This window comes from Pseudophryne corroboree, chromosome 2 (assembly GCF_028390025.1).
Source record: "Pseudophryne corroboree isolate aPseCor3 chromosome 2, aPseCor3.hap2, whole genome shotgun sequence".
NCBI lineage: Eukaryota > Metazoa > Chordata > Amphibia > Anura > Myobatrachidae > Pseudophryne > Pseudophryne corroboree.
In genome coordinates, this window is record NC_086445.1 from 693,618,057 (window position 1) to 693,641,256 (window position 23,200).

Here is a 23,200-nt window from a genome sequence, read left to right on the forward strand (position 1 = left end):
TCCAACGGAGCTGTGAGGGAAAAATGGCGCCAGTGTGCTGAAGGAGATAGCTCCGCCCCTTTTTCGCTGACTTTTCTCCCGCATTTTTATGGATTCTGGCAGGGGTTAATGTACATCCATATAGCCCTGGGGGTTATATGCAATGTATTTTTGCCAGCCAAGGTGTTAATATTGCTGCTCAGGGCGCCCTTCGCCCCCCCCCCCCCCCAGCGCCCTGCACCCATCAGTGACCGCAGTGTGAGGTGTGCATGAGGAGCAATGGCGCACAGCTGCAGTGCTGTGCGCTACCTTGATGAAGACTGATGTCTTCTGCCGCCGATTTTCCGGACCTCTTCTTGCTTCTGGCTCTGTAAGGGGGCCGGCGGCGCGGCTCTGGGACCGGACTCCGAGGCTGGGCCTGTGTTCGATCCCTCTGGAGCTAATGGTGTCCAGTAGCCCAAGAAGCCCAAGCTGGCTGCAAGCAGGCAGGTTCGCTTCTTCTCCCCTTAGTCCCTCGATGCAGTGAGCCTGTTGCCAGCAGGTCTCACTGAAAATAAAAAACCTAAAACTAAACTTTCACTAAGAAGCTCAGGAGAGCCCCCTAGATTGCACCCTGCTCGGTCGGGCACAAAAATCTAACTGAGGCTTGGAGGAGGGTCATAGGGGGAGGAGCCAGTGCACACCAGATAGTCCTAAAGCTTTCTTTAGATGTGCCCAGTCTCCTGCGGAGCCGCTATTCCCCATGGTCCTTACGGAGTTCCCAGCATCCACTAGGACGTCAGAGAAATCTAAATTCCTTGGCAACAGAAGCGTGGTGCTGGCAAATACAATCAAACATTATAGAATTTGCATAGTATCCATTATTACGTCAATCATAAAAGGTATGTATGTGCCGCTTATATGTAGGCATCCAGTACAAAAACAATATTTATAAAACAGACACTATACACATTACATGAGGCTCAGACTGTCCATTTGGAGCAACATTTTTTCTTTGTTTACTCAATATAATTAAAAACTATTAAACAGATACAAAGCAATTTGCCCAAATACACCTATCCTAAAACTGCACCACGCATTCCACACCACACTGACAGAATATGTATCTTCTTCAGTCCACCAATGGGACAAAAGCACAGTGCACAGTTACCCAGGACGCTGGCATAAAATGCAGCTGCTGTGTTCAACTCAGACCTGTAAAAAAAAGGGCAAAAAATAGGATTTTACTTACCTACCAGTAAATCCTTTTCTCGTAGTCCATAAGGGAAATTGGGAGAAACTAGTAATGGGGTATAGACAGGGTCCAAAGCAGCCAGTGCACTTTAAATTTCTTCAACTGGGTGTGCTGGCTCCGCCCCTCTATGCCCCCCTCCCACAGGCAGTTATAGGTAAAAACGTGCCCGAAAGAGGACATATACGAGAGAAGTACATAACAGAAAGGGTGGTGAGATTTACACACGGGCACAGCACTAACATACAACAACCAGCAATGGCTGGTAACAGCAGCAGCGACAGCTGAACAGGTAACTATAGACCAAGAACCTGCAGAAAAGTCAACGCACTGAGACTGGCACCCAATGGGGGTCATTCCGAGTTGATTGCTAGCTGCCGTTGTTGGCTGCGTAGCGATCAGTGAAAAAAACAGCTAATCTGCGCGTCGTACGGCTACGAAGTCCTTTGTGGTTTTGCACTGGTTCTAGCGACGATTCCATTCGCACAGCCGAACGCAAGCAGATTGACAGAAAGAGGGCGTTTCTGGGTGTCAACTGAGTTTTCTGAGCATGTTTGGAAAAACGCAGGCGTGGACGGCCGTTTGCTGGGCAGGTACCTGATGTCATTACCGTGTAACTCGTCGCAGCAATCATCGCACAGGATAGGTAACTACAGGGCTGGTCTTGTTTTGCACAAAATGTGTTTGCAGGCGCTCTGCTGCACAGGCGTTCGCACTCCTGCAAAGCGAATATACACTCCCCCCTGGGCGGTGACTATGCATTTGCACGGCTGCTAAAAACTGTTAGCGAGCGATCAACTCGAAATGACCCCCAATATCTCTTATGACTACGAGAAAAGGATTTACCAGTAGGTATTAAAATCCTATTTTCGCTTACGTCCTAGAGGATGCTGGGGTCCATTTAGTACCATGGGGTATAGACGGGTCCTTTGGGAGCCACTGGCACTTTAAGAGTTCAATAGTGTGGGCTGGCTCCTCCCTTTATGCCCCCTCCTACCAGACTGTTTAGAAAACGTGCCCGAGGAGCAGGTCACAGCTAGGGGAGCTCCTAGGAGTTTTTCTAGTTTTATTTTTTTCTAAGAGTTGTTAGGTACAGGGAGGCTGCTGGCAACAGCCTCCCTGCTTCGTGGGACTTAGGGAGGGGGGAGAGTAGGAACCAACTCTTGAAGTTAATGGTTCTCTATCTCCGCTGACAGGACACTGAGCTCCTGAGGGTGCTGATCGCAAGCCCACGAGGCGACCACTCACTCCCGCAGCATGGCCACCACCCCCTAACAGAGCCAGAAGAAAGAAGAGTAGCGAGTACAGAGCCGGCAGCCCGGGCCAGCGCGATCACCCCTAAGACTGGTAAATACAGCTAACAGGGGCTAATCCTGCTGTTAGCATCAAAGACCTCAGACCAGTATAACCTAATTGTGCGGGAAGCCGCGCGCCATTACAGGGGGCGGGGTTTCTCCTTAGAGCAGATCCAGCACTCACCAGCGCCATTTTCTCCCTGAAGTTCACTGAGGCTGGACGCTGACCCCCACATAACTCCAGTTATCCTCTGTGGTACCAGGGTGTTATAGATGGTGGAAGGGGGGGGGGGGGGGGGTATGGGGGGAGGGAGGGGGTTGAAGAGAGAGTGTAGTTAGTACTAATTAACCTATTAAGGTTAGTTAGTCAGCGCCGGGCTTTTACCAAAACTGCTCACAGGGAGCTGGGTGGCTGGCTCCTTATACTCTGACTCTCTGAAGGTACTCTGGGGGAAAGTCTGACATTTTCCTGTATGTGTGTGTAAGTGTATATATCCATATTACCATGTCTAAGGGCTCTGTGTCATGTGCTGCAGTGTGTGTATCTTCTCCTGAGGAGTCTATTCCATGTACTCAGAACTGCAATGTGATTTTCCCAGCCTTCTGAATCCGAACCCCCATGGGTGGATTCTTTAAGGGGAATGATATCCCAGATTTCATCAAGGATGTCACATAATGAGAAAGACGCAGTTTTTGAGAAAATCTGTAGAGGGTTTGAAGTATTCAGCTCCCACTACTTCCTCAAATACCCCACCTACATACCCGAAAAAACGTACACTTGCCAAGATAATGCAAGTTGACACTGATACCGACTCTGATACAGGAGACGGTGATTGGGATATGCAGGGGAGTGATGCATCCCTTGCTAAAGGAGTGCAGCTAATGACTGAAGCCATTAGGGATATTTTACATATTTCTGAGAAGGTACCTGAACAAGTAGAGGAATCTTATTTTACAGAGAATAGGAAATCCTCGCTCACCTTCCCGGCTTCTAAGGAGTTCAACTCTATTTGAAAAATCCTGGGAAAACCCAGAGAAAAAATTAGAGATCCCTAAAAGAATTCTCATTGCTTTCCCATTCCCTGAAGAGGATAGAAAGAAGTGGGAAAACCCACCTATAGTAGACGCTTCTGTATCTAGGGTGTCTAAAAAGGTGGTTTTACCTGTCCCTGGTTCAACCGCCTTAAAAGAGCCGGCTGACCGCAAGATTGAGACTACGCTCAAATCACTATACACTGCTACAGGCGTGGCTTTAAAGCCCACTATTGCTTGTGCGTGGATTTCTAAAGCCATAGTAAAGTGGTCAGGTACATTACTAGAGGACTTTGATACTATGGATAGGAGTGACATTTACTTGTTTTTACGTCACATACCGGATTCTGCTGGCTTCATGGTGGAGGCCATGAAGGATCTTGGCATGCTGAATGCAAGGGCTACTTTCATGGCGGTCTCGGCACGCAGAGGACTCTGGCTACGCCAATGGACTGCGGATGAAGAATCCAAGAAAGGTGTAGAGAACCTACCCTTCACAGGTCAGGCTCTGTTTGGAGACGCATTGGATGCGTGGATCTAAAACGGCAACTGCGAGTAAGTCAACCTTTCTCCCCTCAGCAGCACCACCGCTTAGGAAATCTTATCCTACGTCTACACTGCAGTCCTTTCGGACAGCAAAATGTAAAAAATCCAAATCCCCTTCAACCTTCTTTAGGGGTGATCGGGGAAAATACAGAAAACTTGCACCACCAGGTTCTAAGAACAGGTTCTGCTTCCTCAAAATCTTCAGCATGACGGTGGACCTCCCAGCCTGGAGATCGGGCAGGTGGGAGCGAGACTAAAAGAATTCAGTCACATCTGGGCGTCATCATGCCTAGACCCCTGGGTGACAGACATTGTTACCCAGGGCTACAGACTGGAGTTTCAGGAACTTCCACCTCAGATTCTTCAAATATGGATTACCAGTTTCGCTGACAGATGGTGCTATCCTGCAGGAAGCCATTCGAAAATTGGTTCAAACAAATGTTATTGTTCCAGTTACACCTCACCTAAAACACAAGGGTTATTACTCAAACCTGTTTGTGGTACCGAAACCGGATGGTTCGGTAAGGCCGATATTAAACCTAAACTCATTGAACCCCTACTTGAGGGAATTCAAATTTAAGATGGAGTCTCAGAGCTGTGATCTAAGGTCTGGAGGAGGGGGAATTCCTGGTATACCTGGATATAAAGGATGCATACCTTCACATTCCAATCTGGCCGCCTCACCAGGCTTATCTCAGATTTGCGCTGCTGGATCGTCACTATCAGTTCCAGACACTGCCTTTTGGCCTCTCCACAGCACCGAGAGTGTTCATCAAGGTCATGGCAGAGATGATGCTACTCCTCCGCAGGCAAGGAGTGAACATAATTCCATATCTGGACGATCTGCTGATAAAGGCATCTTCCAGGGAAAGGCTGTTGCAGAGTATTGCTCTCTCAACTCGACTACTCCAGGATCATGGGTGGATCCTGAACCTTCCAAAGCCACATTTGGAGCAGACAAGGAGACTGCCCTTCCTGGGGATGATACTCGACACAGAAGAAGTGCAGAGGGTGTTTCTACTGGTAGAGAAAGCGTTTGCGATCCAATCAATGGTACGGAATGTCCTGAAGTCAGCCCGGGTATCGGTTCATCAGTGCATACGCCTTCTGGGGAAGATGGTAGCCTCCTAACGAGGCTCTTCGGTATGGAAGATTCCATGCGAGGTCCTTCCAACTGGATCTCCTAGACAAATGGTCGGGATCACATCTTCACATGCACCAGCAGATACGCCTGTTGCCAAAAGCCAGAATTTCACTCCTCTGGTGGTTGCAAACTTCTCACCTACTCGAGGGCCGCAGGTTCGGGATTCAGAATTGGTTCCTTCTAACCACGGTTGCAAGTCTCATTGGGGAGCGGTCACCTAAGGGGAAAACTTCCAAGGAAAGTGGTTAAGTCTGGAATCCATCCTTCCGATAAACATTCTGGAACTAAGGTCCATATACAACGGTCTTCTACAAGCGGCACATCTTCTGCAAGATCAGGCCATTCAGGTTCAGTTGGACAATGTAACGGCAGTGTCCTACATAAACCGACAGGGCGGAACGAAGAGCAGAGTGGCAATGTCAGAGGTGACAAGAATCCTCCTCTGGGCAGAAAAGCACGCAGTGGCGCTACCAGCAATCTTCATTCCGGGATTGGACAACTGGGAAGTGAACTTCCTCAGCAGACACGATCTCCATCCAGGAGAATGGGGCCTCCACCCGGAGGTGTTCGCAGAGGTGACAAGCCGATGGGGTGTACCTCAGGTAAACATGATGGCCTCTCGCCTCAACAAGACGCTTCGGAGGTACTGTTCCAGGTCGAGAGACCCCCAGGCAGTGAACGCACTGGTAACTCCGTGGGTGTTCCAGTACGTGTATGTGTTCCCTCCACTTCCACTCATCCCAAGGATTAATCAAACTAATAAAAAGAACAAGAGTTCAGACGATCCTCATTGCTCCGGACTGGCCAATGAGAGCTTGGTATGCGGATCTTCTGGAATTACTGCTGGAGGAACAGAGGCCTCTTCCTCTTCACGAGGACCTTCTGCAACAGGGGCTGTTCGCCTATCAAGACTTACCGCGGCTACGTTTGATGGCATGGAGGTTGAGCGCCAGATCTTAGCTCGGAAAGGTATTCCGAAAAAGGTAATTCCTACCCTGATACAAACTAGGAAAGAGGTTACATCTAAACATTACCATCAGATTTGGAAAAAGTATGTGTCTTGGTGTGAATCCAAGAACTTTCCAACGGTGGAGTTTCAACTGGGACGGTTTCTCCTCTTTCTGCAAGAGTAGGTCTGGATGTGGGCCTACGCTTGGGCTCCATAAAAGGTTCAGATTTCGGCCATGTCCATTTTCTTCCAGAAACAATTGGCTGCCCTCCCTGAGGTTCAGACATTCTTGAAAGGGGTTCTGCACATCCAACCACCCTTTGTGCCTCCTACGGCAAATTGGGATCTTAATGTGGTGTTGCAGTTCCTGCAATCAGATTGGTTCGAACCTTTGCAGGAGGTGGACGTCAAGTTTCTTACTTGGAAGGCGGTCACACTGTTGGCATTGGCATCTGCTAGACGCGTGTCAGAATTGGAGGCATTGTCATGCAAGAGCCCCTACTTGATTTTCCATGAAAATAGAACAGAGCTCAAAACGCATCAGCAATTTCTTCCAAAGGTTGTGTTAGCTTTTCATATCAACCAACCTATTGTGGTGCCAGTGGCTACTGACTCCTCAATTACCTCAAAGTCCTTGGATGCGGTGAGGGCTTTGAAAATTTATGTGAAGAGAACTTCTCGTCACAGGAAGTCAGACGCTTTGTCTTATGATCCCAACAAGGGTGGGTGTCCTGCTTCTAAGCAGATGATTTCTCGCTGGATCAGGCTTACTATCCAGCATGCCTTTTCGACGGCAGGCTTGCCATGTCCAAATTCTGTTAAAGCCCACTCTACTCGTAAAGTGGGTTCTTCCTGGGCGGATGCCCGGGGTGTCTCGGCTTTACAGCTTTGTCGAGCAGCTACTTGTTCTGGGTCGAACACGTTTGCTAAGTTCTACAAGTTCGATACTTTGGCCCCTGAGGACCTAAAGTTTGGTCATTCTGTTCTGCAGGAATCTCAGCACTCTCCCTCCCGTACTGGGAGCTTTGGTACATACCCATGGTACTAAATGGACCCCAGCATCCTCTAGGAAGTTATAGAAAATAGGATTTAATAATTACCTACCGGTAAATCCTTCTCGTAGTCCGTAGAGGATGCTGGGCGCCTGCCCAGTGCTTCGTATTCCTGCATTGTTACTTGGGTCAGTGTTGTTTCAGCTGTTGCTGAATTGTTCCAAGTTGGTTAGCTTGGCTTTCCTTTTAGTTGTGTGAGAGCTGGTGTGAATCTCACCACTATCTGTGTACTTCCTTCTCTCGAAGTATGTCCGTCTCCTCAGGCACAGTTTCTAGACTGAGTCTGGTAGGAGAGGCATAGGGGGAGAAGCCAGCCCACATTATTAAACTCTTAGAGTGCCAGTGCTCCCAAAGGACCCGTCTATACCCCATGGTACTAAATGGACCCCAGCATCCTCTACGGACTACGAGAAAAGGATTTACTGGTAGGTAATTAAAATCCTATTTTCTCTAGCATCCATAAGGGATATTGGGGGAAACTAGTATGATGGGTACGTCCCAAAGCTTCCAGAACTGGCGGGAACGACTGCTGCAGCACCGCCTGCCCAAACTGGGTATCCTCTGGCCAGGGTATCAAACTTTCAGAACTTCACGAAAGTGTTCTTCCGACCAGGTAGCAGCTCGGCATAGTTGCAAGGCCGTGACTCCATGGGCAGCCAACCTGGAAGAACTCACTGATCTTGTAGAGTGGGCCTTGAGAGACTTTGGAACAGGTAAGGCTGGCGACATGGATAGTTAGCCTAATCCAACGAGCAACGGACTTCTTTGAAGCAGGGCAACCCCTCTTCTGCGCATCGTAGAGCATGAACAAGGAATCAGGCTTTCTGACCCGAGTTGTACGCTTGACATAGATCTTCAAGGCACGCACAGCATCCAATGCCTCCAGAGGAGCAGAAGCATCAGAACTGGATGGAACCACAATAGGTTGATTCAGATGAAACGCTGAGATAACCTTCGGCAGGCACTGCTGTCTAGTCCAGAGCTCCGCTCTGTCCTTGTAAAAGACCAAGTACGGACTTTTACACGATAAGGCCCCCAATTCTGAAACACAGAAGCCAGGGCCAGTAACATCACAGTCTTCCACGTGAGATACTTGTCTTCTACCGTCATCAGAGGTTCAAACCAGGAGGACTGTAGAAATGTCAACACCACATCCAAATCCCAGGGTGCCGTAGGCAGCACAAAAGGTGCTTGTATGTGTACCCCAAATACCCCTTGCAAGAAGTTCTGAACTTAAGGCAACACTGACAATTTATTTTGGAAGAAATTGGAAAGGGCTGAGATCTGGACCTTAATGGAACCCAGACGTAAGCACTTATCCACACCAGCCTGCAGGAAACATCCCAAGAGAAACACTGCAGGCGGATACGTGCATTCCTCGCACCAAGAGACATATCTCCTCAAGATAGAATGATAGTGTTTTGACGTCAAGGGTTTCCTGGCCTGACCCATGGTAGCAATAACCTTTTCGGAAAGACCCTTGTGAGCTAGGATGTTCCGCTCAACCTCCATGCCGTCAAATGAAGTCGCCATAAGTCCAGGTAGACGAACGGTCCTTGTTGAAGATCTCTTCGTAGTGGTAGAGGTCAAGGGTCTTTGACCGACATGTCCAGAAAATCCACGTACCACGCAGTCCGAGGCCAATCCAGGGCAATCAGAATTGCCTGGACACCCTGATGCCTGATTCGCTTGAGCACCCTTGGGAGCAATGGACTCTAAGTAAACAGGTAGACCAGCCGGTACGGACAAGGCGACGCCAGTGCATACACTGCCCTCGCCTGAGGGTCCCTGGTCTGTGAGCAGTACCAGGTAAGATACTTGTTGAGCCGAGAAGCCATCATGCCTATTTGTGGGCAACCCCGCCGGTCAATGAACTGTTGGAACACCAGATTGTGGAGCCCCCACTCCCCCGAGTGGAGATCGTGATTACTCAGGAAGTCCGCCTCCCAGTTGTCCACACCCGGAATGAAGATTGCCGACATAGCTCTTGCATTTCTTTCCAACCAGAGGAATATTTTTGACCTCTCGCATGCAGACTCTTTGTCCTTCCTTGACGATTGATATACGCCAGGGCCGTGGCGTTGTCTGACTGTACCTGGATCGCGTGATCCCTAAGCAGAGGAGAGGCCTGAAACAGAGCATTGTAGATCGCCCGAAGTTCCAGAATGTTGATCGGAAGGAGGACCTCGTGGGCTGACCACCTGTCCTGAAATTGCGCCCCTTGGGTGACAGCACCCCATACCCATGGACTTGCATCTGTCGTGAGGAGGGTCCAATCTTGAATCCCGAAACTCTGGCCCTCCAGGAGATTGGGAGGACTGGAGCCACCACAGGAGGGAAATCCTGTCCTGAGGTGACAGCTGAATCATCCGGTGCTTTGGAGATGCGATCCGGACCACTTGCTCAGGAGATCCAATTGAAAAGTTCTTGCATGGAACATCCCGTACTGGATCACCCCGTATGAGGCAACCATTTTTCCCAGCAATCTTATGCAAGATGGATGGACACTTGAGTAGGCCGGAGCACCATGCGGACCATCTCCTGAATTGTTTTTGCCTTGTCCTCTGGCAGAAACACCTTCTGGGCCACAGTATCCAGCAACATCCCCAGGAACAGGAGCCTGAGTTGGCTCCAGGTGGGACTTCTGCAAGTTGAGGATCCACCCATGGTCCGAAGGAAGATGGATGGTGCGGTCGATATGGAGCAACAAAAGCTCCCTGGATTGTGCCTTTATAAGAAGATCGTCCAGATAAGGGGCCACATCGACCCCCTGGACCCGGAGTTGGATCATCATCTCCGCCATCACCTTTGTGAATACCCTTGGGGCTGTGGACAGGCCGAACGGTAGTGCCTGGAATTAGAAGTGATTGTCCAGGAGGGCAAACCGCAGGTATGGCTGATGAGACGGCCAAATCGGAATATGGAGATAGGCATCCTTGATATCCAAGGAGACCATACATTCCTGTTCTTCCAGGCCCGCAATCACTGCTCGCAGGGACTCCATCTTGAACGGTGGTCCTGCAGCGGGGATGCGGCTCTGCACCTCGTAAGGCCGGTGACCGCGCCCCCTCCCCCCCTCTAACTCCCACGGGGAAGGTATGCTGTTACCCAGACAGCATACCGAAAATAATAAAAAAGATTTAAAAGAAATTGAAGAAAACTCTGGAACTTTTTTCTAAACTGCCTGGGTGTGCTGGCTCCTCCCCTCTGCCCCCTGAGGGGAGGAGCTAGCACACCCAGTTGAAGAAATTTAAAGTGCACTGGTCCTTTGGACCCCGTATATACCCTATCGTACTGGTTTCCCCCAATATTCCTTATGGATGCAAGAGAAACGGAGGACCGATACGAGTGAGCCACAACACGCATTATGGATCATTGTGCTTAACCTGCGACTTAATACCAACTTCACTGCGATATAAACCCTAACCCTAAGTGACTAGGACACTAAACCATACTGAATATGGCTATGATGCGAATAAAATGGTAAATTCAGGAGAAAAAGTACAGAAGTCTCAGAAATGCTACCTTTGGCAGAGTCTTTAGTCGCACCACAAGGTTCAGAAAGAATAGGTGTGTGAGGGGACACATTTGTATTTCAACAGTTTCTTTTAGAAGTCTTAGAAATTACAGCAGGAAAAATAAGAATTTACTCACCGGTAATTCTATTTCTCGTAGTCCGTAGTGGATGCTGGGAACTCCGTAAGGACCATGGGGGATAGCGGGCTCCGAAGGAGGCTGGGCACTCTAGAAAGATCTTAGACTACCTGGTGTGCACTGGCTCCTCCCACTATGACCCTCCTCCAAGCCTCAGTTAGGTACTGTGCCCGGACGAGCGTACACAATAAGGAAGGATTTTGAATCCCGGGTAAGACTCATACCAGCCACACCAATCACACCGTACAACTCGTGATATGAAACACAGTTAACAGTATGAAACAATAGAGCCTCTCAACAGATGGCTCAACAATAACCTGATTTAGTTAACAATAACTATGTACAAGTAATGCAGATAAACCGCACTTGGGATGGGCGCCCAGCATCCACTACGGACTACGAGAAATAGAATTACCGGTGAGTAAATTCTTATTTTCTCTAACGTCCTAGTGGATGCTGGGAACTCCGTAAGGACCATGGGGATTATACCAAAGCTCCCAAACGGGCGGGAGAGTGCGGATGACTCTGCAGCACCGAATGAGAGAACTCCAGGTCCTCCTCAGCCAGGGTATCAAATTTGTAGAATTTTGCAAACGTGTTTGCCCCTGACCAAGTAGCTGCTCGGCAAAGTTGTAAAGCCGAGACCCCTCGGGCAGCCGCCCAAGATGAGCCCACCTTCCTTGTGGAATGGGCATTGACAGATTTTGGCTGTGGCAGGCCTGCCACAGTATGTGCAAGCTGAATTGTACTACAAATCCAACGAGCAATAGTCTGCTTAGAAGCAGGAGCACCCAGCTTGTTGGGTGCATATAGGATAAACAGCGAGTCAGATTTTCTGACTCCAGCCGTCCTGGAAACATATATTTTCAGGGCCCTGACAACGTCTAGCAACTTGGAGTCCTCCAAATCCTTAGTAGCCGCAGGCACCACAATAGGCTGGTTCAGGTGAAACGCTGACACCACCTTAGGGAGAAATTGGGGACGAGTCCTCAATTCTGCCCTATCCATATGGAAAATCAAATAAGGGCTTTTACAAGACAAAGCCGCCAATTCTGATACTCGCCTGGCAGAAGCCAAGGCCAATAACATAACCACCTTCCATGTGAGATATTTCAGATCCACGGTTTTTAGTGGTTCAAACCAAAGTGATTTTAAGAAAACTCAACACCACGTTGAGATCCCAAGGTGCCACAGGAGGCACAAACGGGGGCTGACTATGCAGCACTCCTTTTATAAATGTCTGAACTTCAGGTACTGAAGCTAGTTCTTTTTTGAAAGAAAATCGACAGAGCCGAGATCTGTACCTTAATGGAACCCAATTTAAGGCCCATAGTCACTCCTGCTTGCAGGAAATGCAGAAATCGACCTAGTTGAAATTCCTCTGTTGGGGCCCTTTCGGCCTCACACCATGCAACATATTTTCGCCATATGCGTTGATAATGAGTTGCTGTAACCACTTTCCTGGCTTTAGTAAGCGTAGGAATTACTTCCTCCGGAATACCCTTTTCCTTCAGGATCCGGCGTTCAACCGCCATGCCGTCAAACGCAGCCGCGGTAAGTCTTGGAACAGACAGGGCCCCTGCTGCCGCAGGTCCTGACTGAGTGGCAGAGGCCATTGGTCCTCTGATATAAATTCTTGAAGTTCTGGGTACCAAGCTCTTCTTGGCCATCCACGAGTATCGTTCTTACTCCTCGCCTTCCTATTATTCTCAGTACCTTTGGTATGAGAGGCAGAGGGGAGAACACCTAAACCGACTGGTACACCCACGGTGTTACCAGAGCGTCCATAGCTATCGCCTGAGGGTCCCTTGACCTGGAGCAATATCTTTTTTAGCTTTTTGTTAAGGCGGGACGCCATCATGTCCACCTGTGGCCTTTCCCAATGGTGTACAATCCTATTGGAAGACTTCTGGAGGAAGTCCCCATTCTCCCGGGTGGAGGTCGTGTCTGTTGAGAAGATCTGCTTCCCAGTTGTCCACTCCGGGAATGAACACTGCTGACAGTGCTAACACATGATTTTCCGCCTATCGGAGAATCCTTGTGGCTTCTGCCATCGCCATCCTGCTTTTTGTGCCGCCCTGTTGATTACATGAGCGACTGCCGTGATGTTGTCTGATTGGATCAGTACCGGCTGGTTTTGAAGCAGAGGCCTTGCTGGCCTCAGGGCATTGTAAATGGCCCTCAGATCCAGAATATTTATGTGTAGGGAAATAACCTGACTTGACCAAAGTCCCTGGAAGTTTCTTCCCTATGCGACTGCCCCCCAGCCTCAAAGACTGGAATCCATGGTCACTAGGACCTAGTCCTGTATGCCGAACCTGCGGCCCTCTTGAAGATGGGCACTCTGCAGCCACCACAGTAGAGATACCCTGGTCCTTGGAGACAGGGTTATCAGCCTATGCATCGGAAGATGAGATCCAGGCCACTTGTCCAACAGGTCCCTCTGAAAAGTTCTTGTATGGAACCTGCCTAATGGGATTGCTTCGTAAGAAGCTACCATTTTTCCCAGGACTCGCGTGCAATGATGCACCGCTACCTATTTTGGTTTTCAGGAGGTCTCTGACTAGAGATGACAACTCCTTGGCTTTCTCCTCCGGGAGAAACACTATTTCTGGTTTATGTCCAGAACCATCCCCAGGAACAGTAGACGTGTCATAGGAACCAGCTGTGACTTTGGACTGTTTAGAATCCACCTATGCTGTTGTAGCACTTTCCAAAATAGTGCTACCCCGACTACCAACTGCTCCTTGGACCTCGCCCTTATAACGAGATTGTCCAATTACGGGATAATTACAACTCCCTTTTTTTGAAGGAGTATCATCATTTCGGCCATTACCTTGATAAAACACCCTCGGTGCCATGTACAGTCCAAACGGCAGTGTCTGGACTTGGTAATGGTAATCCTGTACCACAAATCTGAGGTACTCCTGGCGAGGATGGTAAATGGGGACATGCAGGTAAGCATCCTTGATGTCCCGGGATACCATGTAATCCCCCTCGTCCAGGCTTGCAATAACCGCCCTGAGCGATTCCATCTTGAACTTGAATTTTTTTATGTTCAAGGATTTTAAATATAAAATGGGTCACACCGAACCATGCGGTTTCGGTACCCCAACCCGTGTGGAATAGTAACCCCGTCCTTGTTGAAGTAGGGGCACCTTGAGTATTACCTGCTGGGAATACCGCTTATTAATTGCCTCTAGCACAGCCTCCCTGCTTGAGGGAGTTGTCAGCAAGGCATATTTTAGGAAACGGCTGGGGGGAGACATCTCTAATTCCAGCTTGTACCCCTGAAATACTACTTGGAAGAAACAGGGATCCACCTGTGAGCGAGCCCACTAATTGCTGAAATTTTTGAGGCGGCCCCCCACCGTACCTGGCTACACCTGTGGAGCACCCGCGTCATGGTGTGTACTCACAGGAGGCGGGGGAAGAATCTTGATTCTGGGAACAGGCTGACTGGTGCAGCTTTTTCCCTCTACCCTTGTCTCTGTACAGAAAGGAAGCGCCATTTGACCCGCTTGCTTTTCTGAAGCCGAAAGGACTGTACCTTTTTCTGTGAGGAAACCTGAGGTAAAATTATTTCTTCCCAGCAGTTGCTGTGGATACGAGGTCCCAGAGACCATCCCCAAATAATTCCTCACTCTTATAAGGCTCTCTATGTGCTTTTTAAGTCAGCATCACCTGTCCAGTGACAGGTCTCTAATACCCTCCTGACAGAATGGACATTACATTTATTTTGGATGCCAGCCGGCAAAATATCCCTCTGTGCATCCCCCATATATAAGACAACGTCTTTAATATGTTTTTATGTTTGCCAACTAGTATCCCTGTTTGACAGGGTCACCGACCACGCTGCAGCAGCACTATCTGCAGGTCTCAGTCTAGTACCTGAGTGTGTAAATACAGACTTCAGGATAGCCTCCTGTTTTTTATCAACAGGCACCTATTAAAGTGGCCGTATCCTAAGACGGCAGTGCCACCTTTTTTTTTTTTTTTTTTTTTGACAAACGTGTGAGCGCCTTATCCACCCTAGGGGATATCTCCCAGCGTAACTTATCCTCCTGGCGGGAAAGAGTACGCCATCAGTAACTTTTTATAAATTACCAGTTTCTTAACGGGGGAACCCACGCTTTTCACACACTTCATTTATTCATCTGATGGGGGAACAAAACACTGCCTGTTTTTTCTCCCCAAACCTAAAACCCATTTATAGAGGTTAAAGTCAGAAATGTATAACACATTTTTTATTGCCGGGATCAAGTCACGGATTGGATTGTGTATATGTCTCCACCTTGTCGACACTGGAGTCAGACTCCGTGTCGACATCTGTGTCTGCCATCTGAGAGAGCGGGCGTTTTTGAGCCCCTGATGGCCTTTGAGACGCCTGGGCAGGCGCGGGCTGCGAAGCCGGCTGTCCCACTGCTGTTACGTCATCCACCCTTTTATGTAAGGAGTTGACACTGTCGGTTAATACCTTTTACCTCTCTATCCACTCTGGTGTCGGCCCCACAGGGGGCGACATCACATATATCGGCCTCTGTTCCGTCACCATATAAGCCTCCTCATTCAACATGTCGACACAGCCATACCGACACACTGCAGACACACAGGGAATGCTCTAAACGAGGACAGGACCCACAAAAGCCCTTTGGGGGGACAGAGTGAGAGTATGCCAGCACACACCAGAGCGCTATATACTGCAGGGACTAACTGAGTTATGTCCCCTATAGCTTTATATCTATATATATAATGTATACTGCGCCTAAATTTAGTGCCCCCTCTCTCTTTTTTTAACCCTTGTAGACTGCAGGGGAGAGCCAGGGAGCTTCCCTCCAACGGAGCTGTGAGGGAAAATGGCGCCAGTGTGCTGAGGAGATAGGCTCCGCCCCTTTTTCGCGGCCTATTCTCCCGTTTTTTATGGACTTCTGGCAGGGGTATTTACCTCATATATAGCCCCTGGGGCTATATATTGAGGTATTTTTGCCAGCCAAGGTGTTTTTATTGCTGCCTCAGGGCGCCCCCCCCCAGCGCCCTGCACCCTCAGTGACCGGAGTATGAAGTGTGTGAGAGGAGCAATGGCGCACAGCTGCAGTGCTGTGCGCTACCTTGGTGAAGACTGAGTCTTCATGCCGCCGATTTTCCGGACCATCTTCTTGCTTCTGGCTCTGTAAGGGGGACGGCGGCGCGGCTCCGGGACCGAACATCAAGGCTGGGCCTGCGGTCGATCCCTCTGGAGCTAATGGTGTCCAGTAGCCTAAGAAGCCCAATCCGGCTGCAAGCAGGCGAGTTCGCTTCTTCTCCCCTTAGTCCCTCGCTGCAGTGAGCCTGTTGCCAGCAGGTCTCACTGAAAAGAACAAATTCTAAGACTATAACTTTCTAAGAGCTCAGGAGAGCCCCTAGTGTGCATCCAACCTCGGCCGGGCACGAAATCTAACTGAGGCTTGGAGGAGGGTCATAGTGGGAGGAGCCAGTGCACACCAGGTAGTCTAAGATCTTTCTAGAGTGCCCAGCCTCCTTCGGAGCCCGCTATCCCCCATGGTCCTTACGGAGTTCCCAGCATCCACTAGGACGTTAGAGAAACAAGTGTGAGGTAAAGTGAACATTTGTTTTAAAGGAGGTCATGTAAGCATTACCTGGTTGGAAGGTATGTCTGTGGATCCGTTACTTAGGGGGTTGTAATTTGTCCTCAGATTGCCCAAAAACCACCAGGGTAAACCAGCTAAATCCCATTCTTCAAATGAGAGGTCCAAGCGAGCCTGCTTGCAAATAGCAGGGCCTGCATCATCTGCCACTATAAACAAATGAAATCAGAAGCAGCATGATGTAGTTCCCTACAGAATTACAACAGTAATGGCCAGATACATCATACATTTTAAACTTCCTTTACATCACATCTGGATTAAATGAACAGTACTGTATGATCTGACACGACACACATTTCACATTTACAGCTCACTTACATACTATACACCTACCTTCTGCAATACGCTTGTGAGGCTTAGAAGATGTAACAGTGTCATCACCGACTGCTCCATTAATACTTTCTCCAGGATCCTGAGAATGGAGGAAATTGAGGAAGGAGAAAATATTAACACCATTACGTAGATTAGCAAAGAAAGATGCAGCAATAATGCACCGGCCACCTATTAATAGAGAGATTAATCTGCTCAGTAAGGCTAAAAGAGGGGTGCAGAAAAACGAGCATAGTTTGTTCATGTTTGTCTAAATCCCATACAGTGTCAGCTACAAGGACCTTCTTTATTACAACAAAGATCACGTCATCTTTAAAAAATTCTAACCCCATGGTTGAAATCACCACCAGTATTGCTACAGTACAACTGGATGCAGCTTTCAGGAACACTACTGAAATAGTTTTGATCCTGTAACAAAACCCAGACAAGTGTCTTAAAATAAAATTTATTTTTTGTAATGTTTATTTTAAATAGCATCTGTTGATATTTACTTATATTATCAACCACTAAATAATCCTAATGCAAATAAATGGTGGAAGGAGTGTTTAATAGGGAGAAATGAACACAGAGGGTGCACACTCACTAATTAAGGGCTTATTTACAGACAAAATATGGGACAGTCCTTATCATATGGACACTGTAAACAGTCTTCCTGTCACACTTTCTAATGCTTCTGTGAAACTAGGCAACTAGCTACAACATGTGAACAAAAAGTATTATGTACTGTGTAGTGTTGTGCGGTGGCCGGTAACAGAACTGCTGCATCACTGGCACAGCTTAGAGAGAAGCTGTGCAATCATTAAGGGAACAGAGAAGGGTGACTCTGTCCCTGCTCAGTGGACTCCAGTGGAACCTGGTCGGTTTGAAAAAGTGGTCTGGAGATCCAACGCTGGCAGGTACAGAGAAGGGGAGGCTCTGTACAAGGTCAACAAATACCAGATTTTACCTTCTGCCGATCCAAACCGCCTGTGTCCTGCGTTTGGTCTCTTGAGGGACTCTGAGCAGCATCTGTGAAGCGGATGAAAAAAAATCCCTTCCCCAGTAATAACTGTGCTATTAAATCCATGTGGTGCAAGTCTGGACCATGAGAAGGGCGCTCAAAATACTTAAACAGAATTGTTACAACAGGAGGACCTTGTGTACTTTGCTTATGCACACCCTTAATGGCCTACTGGGTACTTGTAGAGTAAATAACCGTAAAAGAGGGGGGGGGGAAAGTAAAAAAGTTAAATGTTTTTTCATGGTCCTAAAGTAATACCAGTAAAGTGGTACTTTACTGGTCCAGCATTCTTGTTTGGTTTTTAAACCATATACAAATAAAAATATAAATGTCTTCTACGCAAAATTATTCTATATTTTATACAAGTATCTTAAATGGCAGTAAATACTTCTATCCATTACATTTTGATAAATAATGGATGCTATTTAAGAACGCTAATTCAGTAAAAGAATTTCCCCCCACCCCCTCCTTCCACTATCTCATGTCACAGTGCTCCTCACTCTACTGGCAGAGGAAATGTGTTATGCTCTCATCTTGTACTACTGAGGTGGCATCATTTCTTGAGGTTTGGAAACTAAGATCTGTTGAGACTTAAGGGGGGTACACACTTGGCGATTTCTGGCTAAAAAAATAAACAAATGTTATATCGTTATCGTTTATTTTTAGCCTGAAATTGTCCATTGTGTATGGGGGTGATATTGGTGAACGATGAACAACGGTGCACTCCCGCACGTTGTTCACAGTTAACCAATATTGAGCTGACATGCAGCTCAACCCGTCAATGTCGGGCTGAGCTGCATGTTCCAGAATACCGGCGGTGAAGTCACTGAACGTTATATTTGAACAATAACGTTTAGTGTGTACGCACTATATCGTTGAACACTATCGGTCAACCATATAGGTCGTCCATCGGCGGCATTCCAGAATCGCATAGTGTACCCGCTTTAAAAAAGAAAACACCACATGTTGCATTCAAAGGTTTAGCCTAAAGTGTAAGGTCAACATAACACACCTAAGTTCTGAGACAGAATGGGTTAAGTTGGCGAAGAAAAAAAAAAAAAAAGTCACACAATGCCACTACACAACAGTAACTCGCCCCCCCCCTCCCCCCTCCGACACACATCCAGTAACCATGTCCAACTCCCACACATTCATTTCATGCATTACATTGTACTGAGTAATTGCCTATTCACTTAACTAAATGCAGTTGCCTGGCACCAGAGTACAAATAGAATCCGGCATTACAGTGAATGTGCAGGGATGGGAAGAAGGAAAAAAAACCTGCTGTGAGCCTAACTTCACATTAAGCTTCAGTCGTTTTCAGGCAAAGATAGTAAGATATTCAGGGAGTCAAACAGAATGAGAATATTTACCTGTGCAAGAAACCCGATACAGATTCTTCTTCAGCATCTCATACAAGGGACTGCAGGAAGATTACAATGGTTACAGCACTACACATGGCCTTTTTTTGCCACAACACGTTCTATACAGAGAGACAGAATTCAACCTTCAGCAAGTTCACTGGAGATCAATTATGCAAACACTACACAAATAGTAAACCAGTTAATTCCCAGATTGACAACAACCTGAAGAAAATGCCTCAGGAGAATGGTTGTGTCTATGTTACCTTCGTGCTCAGTACCTGGAAGTAACAAAACGAGAAGGCAGGAGAGCACTTCTGCCCTTACAGCTCCTAAATGTTTTCTTCGGTCTCCGTTCGTTTGGGGTAAAAAAAAATTCTATGCAGCATTGGACCCTCGCGAGCTCGCTTCGCTCGCCACGCTTCGGGCTCGGTGTCTCGCTCCGCTTGCCACACTTTACTATTCCAAACAGATTGTGACATGGACCCAGGGGGTTATGGGAAAGGTCCTCTCCACGAAGGTAAACTAGACGCTACCCAGGAGAATGCTTACAGAAAAGAGCATTTATAGGGTCAAGTCAGAACAAATAAGTGATAATTTCAACAGCAGAGGAAAAGTACATTGGAGATTTATTATTTATTTATTAACAGTTTCTTATATAGCGCAGCATATTCCGTTGCGCTTTACAATTAGAACAACAGTAATAGAACAAAACTGGGTAAAAACAGACAGACAGAGGTAGGAAGGCCCTGCTCGCAAGCTTACAATCTATAGGGAAACAGGCATAGATACACAAGGATTGATGCTAACTATTGCATAATGGTCCACCAGATTGCTAGGTTCTTAATGGGTTGTATGATGATACCCCACAAAGTTATCCAAGTGTCAGGAGGGTGTGAGACTAAAGAAAGACAAGATATGTGATGTTATGAATACTCTACAGAGGATGTAATTAGATAGGGAAGCACTGAAGGTTATGTGGGTGAGTCTGGAATTTGATAGGCTTGTCTGAAGAGGTCAGTTTTCAGGGAACGTTTAAAGGTTTGGAGACTAGAGGCGAGTCTTACTGTGCGTGGGAGGGCATTCCACAGAGTGGGTGAAGCCCGGATAAAGTCCTGTAATTTTGAGTGTGAACAAGTAATGCGTGTGGATGAGAGACGTAGATCTTGTGCAGAGCGGATAGGTCGGGTAGGGAGATATTTTGAGATGAGTGAAGAGATGTATGTTGGTGCAGTTTGGTTAATAGCCTTGTATGTGAGTAAAAGTATTTTATATTTAATACGGTAGAATACCGGTAACCAATGGAGGGACTGACAGAGCGGATCTGCAGACGATGAACGTCTGGCAAGGAAGATTAGCCTCGCAGCTGCATTCAAAATGGATTGTAGTGGTGAGAGCCTATGTTTGGGAAGACCGGTCAGGAGACTATTACAATAATCAATGCGGGAGATAATGAGAGCATGGATTAGAGTTTTTACTGTGTCTTGTGTAAGATAAGGGCGTATTTTGGATATGTTTCTTAGATGTATGTAACATGATCTTGAGACAGATTGAATGTGGGTAACAAAGGACAGTTCAGAGTCAAGAATGACACCTAGGCAGCGAGCTTGTGGGGTAGGGGTGATTGCAGAGTTCTCAACAGTGATAGAGATATCAGGTTGGAAACTAATATTGGCCGGTGGATATATAATTAATTCTGTTTTGGAAATATTAAGTTTGAGGTGGCGAGATGTCATACAAGATGAGATGGCAGAAAGGCATTCAGTGACACGGCCCAATACAGATGGTGACAAATCAGGGGAGGATAGGTAGATTTGAGTATCATCCGCATACAGATGGTACTGAAATCCGAAAGAGTTGATTAGTTTGCCAAGAGATGTGGTATAGATAGAGAAAATAATAGATAAAATTTGCAATTGCTAATGTGACAATAATTGTTGATAATTAAAAAAAGCACACCTTAAACCGTTATATCCATTAAGGCAGACACTGATAGTGTCAATATTCTAGGTATAGTCCACAAAAGACAAAGTCCAAGTGTTTTGGAAGCAGTTTAGTGGTTAGTTAAACTGCTTCCAAAACACTTGGACTTTGTCTTTTGTGGACTATACCTAGAATATTGACACTATCAGTGTCTGCCTTAATGGATATAACTGTTTAAGGTGTGCTTTTTTTTAATTATCAACAATTATTGTCACATTAGCAATTGCAAATTTTATCTATTATTTTTATTTCTTATTTTCAGTTAATAAATATAATGTTTGTTTACATATATACATCGGCTCTCTTTTAATTCATTGTATCTTTTTCCCTGATATTTTGCGCAGCTGATTTTGTTTTTTCCTTGTTTCTCCACTAACACCCACATAGTGTTTCTCAGCTGCGCATAAACCAGGGAATAAGTCCATCAGTTTCTTGCTATTTAGGCGCTGTATAAGCAGTTTTTTGTTGTCTTCATAGATCGAGAAAAGCAGAGGACCTAGGACTGAGCCTTGCGGTACTCCAACTGAGAGAGGTAGCGAAGGAGAGGTGGAATCAGAGAAACGAACACTGAAGGAGCGATTAGATAGGTAGGATGAGAACCAAGAAAGGGCTGTGTCCTGAATACCTAGGGATTGTAGTGTTTGTATGAGAAGAGAGTGGTCAACAGTGTCAAAAGCAGCAGAGAGATCAAGGAGAATAAGGAGAGAGAAATGTCCTTTAGATTTAGCAGTGACCAAATCATTCACAACCTTAGTCAGTGCTGTCTCTGTGGAGTGTTGGGCACGAAATCCTGACTGAAGTGGGTCCAGTAGGCTGTGTGAGTTAAGATAGCGTTTCATAAGGCATGAAGGTCAGCAAGCATCTTAGTCCAACACTGATAAAAGGCCATACAACACTGGTTGTATAAGAAAAGCTACTGTGTACAATCCTTGAGGACTACCTCCAAAACGTTCAAAGGGGAGCTAAAATTGTGCATGGGCAGCATATAAACTAATCAGGAAACCCTTCCGGAGCAAGACCTGTACATCTTACAGGAGAGGAACAAAAAGTGCTAAATTAGAAAATGTCAGATTTCCGCTTAGCAAACTGTAAAGTTATAGCAGCTTCATTTAACATTTTTATTATGGGACCTTATTTACTACAGGTCATTTAGTTGTGAAAAGACATGAACTAGGACGCATATTTAGAAGCCGTTCTGGTGGCAGATAGTGACAAAATCAATCCGGTCATATAACTACTCAGCAACACATCTCCGTTAACTTCTTCCAACAACAAACTTTGATATCAGAAACACATACAGTAAAGAACAATGGCCTCATTTGCACGAATAACTTCAGAATTACAGAAATGCATTTAAAAGCTTTAAAAAAAAAAAAAACACACACACCACAACTTATTACCTGGGGTCCTTGACAGAAAATGTTGTAATGCCTAATAAGTGTCCCAGTTCATCAGTGCCACAGTGAACAATGTGTTGCTGTTGCTTGTCATACAGCTGTTTCACCATTATGTACTGTCCCAAATAATGCATAACCTAAGAGGAGATGGAAAAAAAAAACCACACATTACATGGCATGCAAACGTAAAATCACATCAAACAAGAATGTCCATCATGCACAATCTTTGTCAAGGATGAATAAAATGAAAAATTCTGCGATCTTTTGTCACTTCGGTAGCGATTACATTTGAATTTCCCCCTAGGACTCGCTAAGGAGAAGATATTGTTTATTAACATAAAACCATAATTGATTCTACAAGCACTTCTGCAAAAGCTTCTCTCATCATACACATCATACAAACATGCAAATGTAGGCTTTCATAAACTATTACTGCATCTCCCATTTTCTGCTAATTCAGGCCCTAGTTACAAAGGAAGCAAGGTTACTACAAAAGGTGTGATTTTTACTAATAGATCTGCAGCCATATTCACAGATATAATACTAATCCTCTCTCTCAAGAAAGCAAATACGCAACTGATGAAAAACACAGAGTACCGCAT

The 23,200-nt window shown here is 46.6% G+C and overlaps 2 protein-coding genes across 6 annotated transcripts in view; both read right to left on the reverse strand.

The window, feature by feature from the left end:
* Positions 1–23,200, reverse strand: part of MDM4 (MDM4 regulator of p53) — a 214,033-nt gene that overhangs the window by 92,423 nt on the left and 98,410 nt on the right. For all 5 annotated transcript variants that reach the window (XM_063955239.1, XM_063955236.1, XM_063955235.1 and 2 more), the window contains 5 exons: positions 22,602–22,735; positions 19,231–19,280; positions 17,804–17,865; positions 16,861–16,939; positions 16,519–16,676 (listed from right to left, as the gene is read on the reverse strand). In XM_063955239.1, the coding sequence (XP_063811309.1) occupies positions 16,519–16,676; positions 16,861–16,939; positions 17,804–17,865; positions 19,231–19,280; positions 22,602–22,735 (483 nt within the window). The remainder of the gene's footprint in view (positions 1–16,518; positions 16,677–16,860; positions 16,940–17,803; positions 17,866–19,230; positions 19,281–22,601; positions 22,736–23,200) is intronic.
* On the reverse strand, positions 19,290–22,520 carry LOC135050433 (uncharacterized). Its single transcript, XM_063956925.1, has 2 exons — positions 22,500–22,520; positions 19,290–21,137 (listed from the first exon to the last, which is right to left on the reverse strand). The coding sequence occupies exons 1-2, from the start codon at positions 22,518–22,520 to the stop codon at positions 20,193–20,195; spliced, it is 966 nt and encodes a 321-aa protein (XP_063812995.1). The 3' UTR covers positions 19,290–20,192.

Excerpts from the sequence above, each read along its gene's own strand:
- LOC135050433 (XM_063956925.1), bottom strand. The coding sequence starts at position 22,520 with ATGAGGCCATTGTTCTTTACT. Across the intron at positions 21,138-22,499 it reads TGAGGCCATTGTTCTTTACT|CAATTGCAAATTTTATCTAT; the intron begins GTATGTGTTTCT and ends TTGTCACATTAG.